Below are 10,397 nucleotides of genomic sequence, written 5' to 3'. Positions count from 1 at the left end.
TGTTCAGAAAGTAGCACCTAAAGATGGAAAGTTTGTACTGATTATACAAATTGTACATGAATAAGTACATGAAGAAAAGGGGTTTAAAAACAGCTAATAACTTCTAAGGGTTTTTATTATTTGCTTTCCAATAAAGATACGCTTTGATGCCAGTCACGAAATGTCCACAACATAAAAACCTAACCAGAATGTTTAAACAGATGCTTATCAGCCCTGGGAACTGCCATAAAGGCTATTAAGCTATTGGCTTCCATTGTAATGGTCTCCATGACCTTGTCAGGAGTCACAGCATTGTTTTGTCCTTATTGAGCAGAAAAAGTGGTGGTGGTGGGAGGGTAGAGGTTGCAAGTCTAAGGCGTGGTGTTTGTAGGGGAGGAGATCTGTTGATTTACTCCTTAGCTACATACACATCTGAGTTCATTGTTCTCCACTTGGAAGCCCTTACAATAACCTAGGACTCAGATGGTATAAAAAACAAATCCAGGTTCTGCTAGACCAGTAGCAATGACAGCCGTGGCAAAGCTTATTCTCCTCACAGGTGAGTCTGCAGTCAGAGACAGATCCTTACTCTTACCTGATTTCTTTTTCTCTCTGGATCTGACAGCCATGAAGCAGTCTTCACATGTTACCTCTGGGCTCTTCTGTTCTTCTTTCATCATTTCAAATTTTCAAGAGAATCCTGACGTATACAAATCAGTCTATCTCTTATTCCTTTAATCTCAGTCAACTCTAGTAACATTTCTACCTTCATTGATCCCATTGGCATGGTCCTAAAAGAAAGACTTATTTTCTTCCAATGTTGGTCTTATTCTCTCACCCCTTATCAATTGTTTCTTGTTCTGCATTCCTCTTCCTGCACCACCTCATTTTAACTGGTATATTTTTATTCAATGCTTGCATCCTTGGTCTAGCTTTTCCAGGGATGAAAATCAGTAGGAACTGAGATAGAATTATGTGTGTTATCTTTGTTCCACTGTTTTCAGAATGACTTCTCTTTTATCCCCTACTGTCCTACTGAGTTGCTGATGTATCATAACAAGGTCAGCTAGAAATTCAATCATTTAAAGGGGTTAAGTCAGTAAATTGTTTAGAACCAAGCTATATCCATAGTTTATTAGTTGTTCTAGAGCTGTGATTTACAAACTTTTTATAGTTTCAGAACCTTTTCCAAATGAAACCTCTAGCTCAATTTATAAAACAGTCATGTCAGAAGTGGTCTGGTAGAACCAGGGAGAGGCATCTGGAGTCTTGCCTCGCAGTTCCTGGTACTTCTCTTCTACTATAAGAGCTCCTAAAAGATGGCTCCAAGAACGTCCCAATGCTCCAGGAGATATTGAATTCACAGCTTTAGAGGATGCCTTGTCTGTGGAAGGCTATACTCATCCCGGTTCAGGGAGGTGAAGTATTGGTGGATATGTACTCATTGAGTAGAGTACATTCTGGGTAATTTCAGTAGAAATTCAGTAGATCTTCCAAAATAGTAGCCTGTGAACTCTGCATTCAGTAACATTTATTACTGACATGAAAGGTGTAAGAAGAGAGTGCCATGGCCATATTTGACTAAGAGGAGGAAAGTGTAGGTCTATTGGTGCCTTCACTGGAAAGAATACTCTTTGACATAATCCCTACATACCACTGGGCTGTAACAACCTATGGCAAATAGGACTGGCACCCAAGGCCTCAGAATCAGATTCCACATGGTATAGAGAATTGGTTCAGTGTACGTGTGTTTTCTTTCCCTCCGGGTCTGGCCCTTCTGCTGAATGCTCAGCTATGTAAGTCATGAATTCTGTCTTTTATCATTGATACGATCTTTTCCTAACAGAAACCACAAATCTCTACAAATTACTCATAATGCAATTGTCTGATTAATGTATTTTTAAAGTATATCAAGAGATAAGCCTTATGAAGGAAAGAGAGCTACTGTCTACTTCACAGATGGGTTTGGCATTGAGAGAACCTATTATTTTGGGTTGGCTGTCACTGCTATCCTCTTTAGCATGACCACTGGGAGTTATAAACTGGTATTCGCTGGGCTTCACAGGGCTACTGGACATCTTTTCTTAAGTGGTCTTTAGGCTTAAGATCCCCCAATGAATCTGTTGAAGTAAAAAATAACTAATCCCAAGTCAGTGACTAGTTCCCAAGTTAGAATCTTTGAACTCATCTGCAAGAATATTTATATTAAACAGCCCCACACAGAGATTGGGCATTGAGACAAAGGAAGGGAAATAGAGGCAGAGCCAAATCTCACAGCACATTTCAGTGGCACCTAAATCAGGCCATTGTTCTCACTTCTTACTGCTCTCAGGTTCTGCTTACCAGCTGACATGCTACTTCACTAACTGGGTCCAGTACTGGCCAGGCCTGGGGCTCTTCAAGCCTGATGACATTGACCCCTGCCTCTGTACTCACCTGATCTATGCCTTTGCTGGGATGCGGACCAACGAGATCACCACCATTGAATGGGACGATGTGACTTTCTACCAAGCTTTCAGTGGCCTGAAAAAAAAGTAAGAGATGGAGGAGATATCTAATTTGGTATCTCCTAGATTGGTGCTTCCCAAATATTAATGTGCAAACAAATCACCTGGGATCTTCTTTTTTTTTAATTTTATTATGGAATGTTAGTCACTATACAGTACATCCTTAGTTTTTGATGTAGTGTCACCTGGGATCTTCTTAAAATGAGTTCAGGTTCAGTGAGTCTGAGGCAGGGACCAAGATTCTATATTTCAAACAAGCTCCCCAATGATGCTGATACTTCTGGTCCAGGAAATTACACTTTAAGTAGCAAGGATATAGATAACATAGCACATTGCCTGCTCTAGCAGGTATTCAAAATATATCAGCTCTGTTTCTCCTTTTCCCTGTCTACATCTCTTTTTATGACCCAAGAAACTACAAGCCATCGTAGCTACTCACAATAGAGAGCGGGAGGTGGATGGTAATGAAGATTAGACATCGGCCCTGGGAACCGAGCCCCCAAATCAGAAATGTCTGCTGTATTATAAGAGTTCTATTTGTGTAAAAGTGAAGCATAACAAAGAAACAATGACTCTGATATCTTCTAATTTCTGATTTGCTCAGTTTAGCTATTTCTAGGAGAAATAGGGCTACAGGCCATCGTTACCATCAGTAGTGGTACTATCTTGAATGTAGCTACTAGAATTGAAGTTATGATAAATAGAGGAAGTAAGCTCCTGTGGAGTGGTATTTCTTGAAGTGTGATCCATTGACTATGCATCAAAATCACACGGGGCACCTGATAAAAATGTCAATCCCTCCTACAGTCCAACTAAATCAGAATCTCTGAGAAAGGGGCTATAAACCCAGAATTTTAATGTTTTCCCACTCTGACCCTTGCACTCCATTCTTATATAAACTGTTTGAGAACCACTATTCCAGAAAAATGTGCATAATTTTAAGCAATTGATTTATATTCATTATCTTGGAGGCTGAGAAAGTAATTATGTTCAAGCAACATTTATCATTTCATCTGATGGAACAGAATATGATTTAATTATGCTTTTTAGTTTTATATATATTATTGCCAATAGATACCTATTTTTACAAAATCTGCTCCCATAATTTGGATTTCCTCAGAGAATTTTTAGTGCATTTATGATAACAACACAATTTTGTTGTTGTTGTTGTTGAAGGCTAATTAACATGCAGTGTTATATTAGTTTCAGGTGTGCAATATAATGATTCAACAATTCTATACATTACTCAGTGCTCATCATGATAAGTGTACTGTTAATCTCATTCACCTATTTCACGTCATCCCCTTACCCACCTCCTCTCTGACAACTACCAGTTTGTTCTCTATATTTAGGAGTCTGTTTTTTGTCTCTTTTTTCTTTGTTTTGTTTATTAAATTCCACATCCGATTGAAATCATATGGCATTTGTCTTTCACTGACTGATTTATTTCACTTAGTATTATACTAAGTATTGGATAATAACATAATTTTTATAAATATAGTCCTCAGTAGTGAAGGAAAATTATCCTACAGAATATCTTATCAAGGCAACATCAACGTATATGACCAGGCCCAATACCAAAGCAATGTTATTTTAAATAGAAGGACTCATGGATTTTGAAGTTTCTCTTTTCTATTCTTTGCTTAATAGGAAGAGCCAGCTTTAAACTCTCCTGGCCATTGGAGGCTGGAACTTTGGAACTGCCCCGTAAGTCCTCTGTGGGAGAGCCTATGTCCATTTGCTATTGAAAACAGAGTATGTTCCTTTACCCTTCACATGCTAAGACAGGGTATGAAGGATGCACATTAAACAAATAGGTTCCTGGAATAAATTACTCTACCAGGACCTCAATATTAAAGTAGAACACAATTTATTTTATATGTTTACATTTAGGTGGATATTCTGGGTTTGCATTCACAGAGGTTTCAAAACAACCTCTTCTTAAAGTATTTCGAAAGCACAATCCCTGTGGAGAGTGCTATAGCACTTCTATTTACCTTTTGGGGGAAGAGAAGAGAAAGTCATGCAAGTAAACAAGAAGACTTCTTTGAGGGCATATGAACTTGGGGGGCTATTTGGAGAGAGAACACAGTGAGCTGGGGTAGCCAGGTGTTCAAAGCACAAGTGCAACCTAGGGGAAAAAATCAGAATTGGATGGATAACAAAATAAATAGAATACTGAAACCCCATGGCTGGCTGAGTACTGATTACAAAGTAAGGACAAGAGAAAACCAGAAGCGTACTTATATCTGGGTTGTGGGTCCTGGTGAAGAGCTCTGAGGCAGAAATTTTAAAGTTTGATTTTACTACAAGGTGTTGGCAACACAAAGGCATTCCCTCACTCTGCCTTCTTTGGGTCTCCCTCAGCTTCACGGCCATGGTTTCCGCTCCTGAGAACTGCCAGACTTTCATTGCCTCAGTCATCAAATTCCTGCACCAGTATGAGTTTGATGGGCTAGACTTTGGGAGTACCCTGGCTCTCATGGAAGCCCTCCTCAGGACAAGCATCTCTTCACCATCCTAGTGCAGGTGAGGAGGGAAGTGGCAATCTCTAACCCAAGAAAATTCAAACCCTATTCTTTCCAAGGAGAATCTGGTGTTTCCCAAGAGCAACTAAACTGGAATTTAGACTTACATCACAAAGATTCTTGGATATCATGCCTTCATTCAATAGCATTTCATAACGATAACAAGAACACATGTGTGCTATGTGCCAGGCACTATTCTACTTTATTCTACTATTGTATTTTAAAAATTGTAACTCATTTCACTGTACATCTATTCTATGATCTAGGTATTATAAGTATCATAATCTTTATTTTACAGAGGAAACTAAGGTTTAAGTAACCTGCTTAATATCACACAACTAGTAGGTGTCATAACTACTCACGCAGTCTGGCTACAGAGCCCACTGCTTCCAACCATTACACTAGACTGCCTGTTATTACTGAGCACTTACTCTGTCCCTGACACTGGGTTAGGTGTTAGGTTGAAGATAAGAATAAGAGAATCCTTGGGGCGCCTGGGTGGCACAGCGGTTAAATGTCTGCCTTCGGCTCAGGGCGTGATCCCGGCGTTATGGGATTGAGTCCCACATCAGGCTCCTCCGCTATGAGCCTGCTTCTTCCTCTCCCACTCCCCCTGCTTGTGTTCCCTCTCTCACTGGCTGTCTATATCTCTGTCAAATAAATAAATAAAATCTTAAAAAAAAGAATAAGATAATCCTTGGCTTTAGGGAATACAACATGAGGTGGCAGGTTGAAAAATAAGCAACAATTATACTTGCTTTGAGCATGTAATAGTGGGTACAGAGGGTACCTAATTCTACTCTGGGGAAGGATCAAGAAGAACTTCCTTGAGAAAGCGACATCTGAGCTCAGTCTTGAAAGCAATCGGAGATAGCAACGAAGATAGGAAATGCACAAATGAAGACATGTGGATGATTGTGAGTCTGCATATGTGGCAAAAATCAGATCATGTGGGACTTATAGGTGATGTTAAGAAATTTAGATTTTACTCTCAAGGCTATGGGGCAGCTTTGAAAGTAGTGGAGAGATATGATGAAACTTGTGCTTTAGAAAGATAACTCTGGCATAACCATGGAGGATGAATTAAAAGGAGGCAGGAAGGCAGGGATGTAGTTCTGATGGCCTGAACAAAGGTTCTAACAGTGAGGATAGAAAGGGCAAGTACACAAGGGACATTAGGAGGATATAATCAATAGGATTTGGACACCAATTGGAAGTGGAAATGAGAGGACTTCCAGTTTTCTGACTTTGAGGACTGGTTTGATTGTGGTTCTAATAACTAAAATGTAAATACAAGAAGAAGAGTAGATTTGAAACAAGAAGGACTCATTAATTTGTCTTTGAACATCAAGAATGAGAGGAATCTGTAGGACCTCCTCTAGGAACGGCCAGTAGTCACTGAAAGAATACCAATCTAGGGTTCAGAACAAAGAAGCTGAGTTGATATACTGTATTGAAGTCATCAGCAAATGCTGATAATTAAGATATCACCAAGGAAAAGTGAATGGAGTAAGAAAAGCCAAGGATGGTTTTTAGATTTACCCTCTCCCAAGACAGAGATTCTTTCTACACCATCCCATATACCAGATCATCAGCCAGCCTCTGAATGGTTTCAATATTGAGTAACTCACTAGTTGAAAGGCAATCTACTTATTTGTTGAACAGCCCTAGAGATCAGAAAGAACATCTCTATTCTTAGCCAAAACATGCCTCCAGTCATAATTTATAACTTCCAGTCATTGGCTTTAGCTCTGTTCACCAAAATAACAAAGGATGAAACACCTTTGGTAATCTATCACTCAATATTTGCAGACTGCTGTAACATCCTGCCTATAATTTCTCTTCTTCCAGTTTAAATACCCTCATTCCTTTAACCAGTTTCACATGACAATTTTCAGACCCACCCCTCACTGGAACACACTCTGGCACACCCTACTAATACAATTATAAAAAACTGAATCCAGTCCTCCAAATGAGATTAGAGTTACCCAAAACAAAAGTGCTAGTGCTGAATGGGAACCCATCACCTGGCTGTAACCACTTCCCTTATTGACCAAATCAGCATTTCATGTGATGGGATGTCAGTCCTATAAAGTAATTCATTTACTGGGTGAAGGGAAGCCACATGTATAAAGCCAAAAGCTGGTTCTAGGTTACTGCAGCAACTGTTAAGTTCAGAGTATAGTGCTATAAGTGGAGATCTGACTGGTCATCTGGGACTTGGATTCTCCGCATCACCTGGCTACTAACTTGCCGTGGGACTTTGGTGAAATTGTCTAGCTTCTATTCACATTAGATAGCTCTAAAAGTGAATGATATCATCAATCCTATTTACTTTATAGGGATATTGAGAGACTGAAGTAAGACAAAATATATGAAAGCATTTTGAGAAGAAAAGCATGATGCAAACTTACTTACTTAAGGAGCTGAAATCAGATGCATAGATGACCTACTGTACTGGATTATTCTATAGGAAATGTGTGAAGCTTTTGAGCAGGAGGCCATGCAGATCAATAAGCCCCGGCTGATGATCACTGCTGCAGTAGCAGCTGGCATCTCCAGCATCCAGTCTGGCTATGAGATCCCCCAGCTGGCCTAGTGAGTGATTCACCCTATCCTCAAACTCCTGCAGTTATCACTTTTGCAAGGTGGACTTGTCCTTAATCTGTCTTGCTATTCAGGGACCTCATTTAGGAGGCTTTGGAAATGGTATCTTTTGCCCACATAGGTGTGGGAAATGACTATCACAAATATTTTTAAATCCCTTACCCCATCTCAGGTACCTGGACTACATTGACGTCATGACCTATGGCCCCCATAGCTCCTGGGAGGGCTATACTGAAGAGAACAGCCCCCTGTACACATACCCGACTAACACTGGCAGCCAACGCCTACCTCTGTGGTGAGTCCCTGCACACATGCAGTTGTAGACCAGAGATGAGGCTGTGCATCACACGGAAATTCAGGGATAAAACAAATGAAAATTCTGCAAATGTTTCATTGGATAACTATCCTTTCTAGTGGCTGAGCATATCTCGTTAACTATAATTTCACCAAAATGCTTTGAAAAAATACTATCTATCTGTCATTAACATTATACAATTTTGCCTGTTAGAACAGTGGACTAACATAACTAAGCACTGGGTCATCAGCTGGGTGGAGCCCCTAGCCAACACGCTGCTATTGCAGGATTACATCATGAACTGCTGGAAAGACAATGGGGCCCCAGCTGAGAAGCTCATCGTTGGATTCCCCACCTATGGCCACACCTTCATCCTGAGTGATGCCTCCAACACGGCATTGGCGCCCCCACCTCTGGCGGCGGTCCTGCCAGGCCCTACACCACGTAGGCTGGGTTCTGGGCCCAGTATGAGATAGGTCGATTAGGCTGTACAATTCTGTGAATTCCATGCCCTGCGCTGGACAGAATGAATGCTCATTCTGTCCCCTACTTATCTACTTAAAACACAGCTATCATTCCAAATGCTTCAGGTGTTTAAGTAGCCTATTCATTGACCTAATGCAGTATGAAGAGCACCTATAATGCGCAATATCCCTTCAAGCAACAGACTACATATTTAAGGTCTTTTCTATTAGCATGTAAGGGAATAAAAGAACTATACCTCTCATATTAATGTGGGCTCCCAAAATCAAGCATTAAGGATAGGGATAACAGGAATATTTCAAATGCAACTTGATATTATTTACTTCAAGGAACAACCCATAATTAGAAAACAGGAAAATCCCAATTGGAGACATGAAAGAAAAAAAAATCAAAGAGGCACATGTTTGTTTTTTCTTTCATGGGAATCTTATTTAAAAGATTTGCATCTCTTGGTTTTTTAAAGATCTCTACCTTCCTGAAAAATAGAGGCACTCAGGCCTGGGACACTCCTCGGGATGTGCCCTGAGCCTACCAGGGAAATAAGTGGGTTGGCTCTGACGATGTCAAGAGCTTCGGTATCAAGGTAAGGTCAGCCCCTCTGACATGCTGCGGGCCCAGCCCTGAGTCCAGGGAAGTAAAATGACCTCTGGCGTCCTCTATCCTTAAGCAGGCTCAATGGCTTAAGGAGAACAATTTTGGAGGTGCCACGGTCTCAGCCATTGACCTGGATGACTTCGCAAGCACGTTCTGCAACCAGGGCAAGTTCCCCCTGATCAACACCCTGAAGAAAGCCGTTGGGCTGCAGAGTGCAAGTAAGTGAAAACAGAAGGATGCCAGGGGTATACAATTGCTCCTTCTCCAGCTCAAATGGCAGCTCTAGCATCTGTCCATCCCCACTGGCCAGGGAGTCACTTCCCATTTCACCTCACTGCTCTTGCCCAGCTGAGACACAGGTGCTCCATTCTTTCCCTACTCTTAAACTTCCAGGTCAGGAAAGTTATGCTCTTATGGGAAACCGGGCCTATCTGGGTGAGTTTTCCACGTCAGCTAAGTCTTAAAGGTGTGGAAAAGCCCCAAGAGATTCGGCTGACCTTCAATATGTAAGCATTTACTTTTCTTTGAACCCCTCCCTCATTAAAAGCCTTTTTCAGCCCACCTGGAGACTGAACAAGAAATCCTCAGTACTGCTCACGTTTCTAATCTGTAATGCAGGGGAAATACCACATCCCTAAATCTTTTCCAGATTTTTTTTTTTTAGAGCTCATCAGCTTGCCACTTATACCCAGACCTTAGGCAAGTATTTTGCACATACTGGTGCTCAGTAATTTTTTTTCTTAATGATTTTGACATCATAAGGGAAGAGAGAAATTTTTAAATTTAAAACTAGAGTGGCTTGAAATTACAGCTTTTCCTGAGTATGGAGTTATCTTGTGGTCTCCTCACTTGTAGGGATCCAGCACCCCACCTCCAGACCTTCTTCCCACCTCTAGGGGATGGTGGGAGCCTCTTCCAGGTCCATGAGTCTGTTTTGTGCTGTTTCAGGTTGCACCACCCCTGCTCTGGCCCGGAGCGGAAGTGGGAGCGAAAGCAGCAGCTTTGGAGGCAGCTCTGGGGACAGTGGATTCTGTGCGGGGGGGGGGGGGGGGGGGGGGGGGTCAACGGCCTCTACCCTGTGGCGAATAACAGAAATGCCTTCTGGCACTGACTGAATGAAGTCACATACCAGCAGAACTCCCCGGTCAGGCTTGTCTTTGACACCAGCTGTGATTGCTGCAACTGGGCATAAACCTGACCTGTCTCTGTTCCTGAGTCTCCTTCGCTTGGTGTGTCTTGCTCCTACCTAGAGTTCTGCAGTAAAAGCCGTCAGTCAAAACATGAGCCTTTTTGGTTTTTAGTGATTGGAGTGGAAACCCTTCTAGATGTGAAAATACAGGCTGCTTGGGGGATGGGGGTGGCCGAAGAGGTTGTGTGAGGAAGTGGGGGAGCCAGCAACCCCAC

General features: G+C 41.6%; 1 protein-coding gene across 1 annotated transcript; it reads left to right on the top strand.

Moving 5' to 3' along the window:
- The first annotated feature begins 478 nt into the window (after positions 1 to 478).
- CHIA (chitinase acidic) lies at positions 479 to 10,185 on the top strand. Its single transcript, XM_026484550.4, is given in 13 exon segments — positions 479 to 538; positions 2,312 to 2,513; positions 4,137 to 4,193; positions 4,854 to 4,945; positions 4,948 to 5,015; positions 7,488 to 7,612; positions 7,794 to 7,897; positions 8,184 to 8,306; positions 8,309 to 8,392; positions 8,867 to 8,982; positions 9,070 to 9,211; positions 9,942 to 10,045; positions 10,048 to 10,185. Coding segments are annotated over 10 exon segments (1,086 nt in total). The 5' UTR covers positions 479 to 538; positions 2,312 to 2,513; positions 4,137 to 4,193; positions 4,854 to 4,863.
- The last annotated feature ends 212 nt before the right edge of the window (positions 10,186 to 10,397 follow it).

The sequence above is a fragment of the Ursus arctos genome, unplaced genomic scaffold (assembly GCF_023065955.2).
Source record: "Ursus arctos isolate Adak ecotype North America unplaced genomic scaffold, UrsArc2.0 scaffold_12, whole genome shotgun sequence".
NCBI classification, from domain to species: Eukaryota; Metazoa; Chordata; class Mammalia; order Carnivora; family Ursidae; genus Ursus; species Ursus arctos.
The sequence above is the reverse complement of the archived record's forward strand: the minus strand, read 5'-3'. Positions and strand labels throughout refer to the sequence as shown.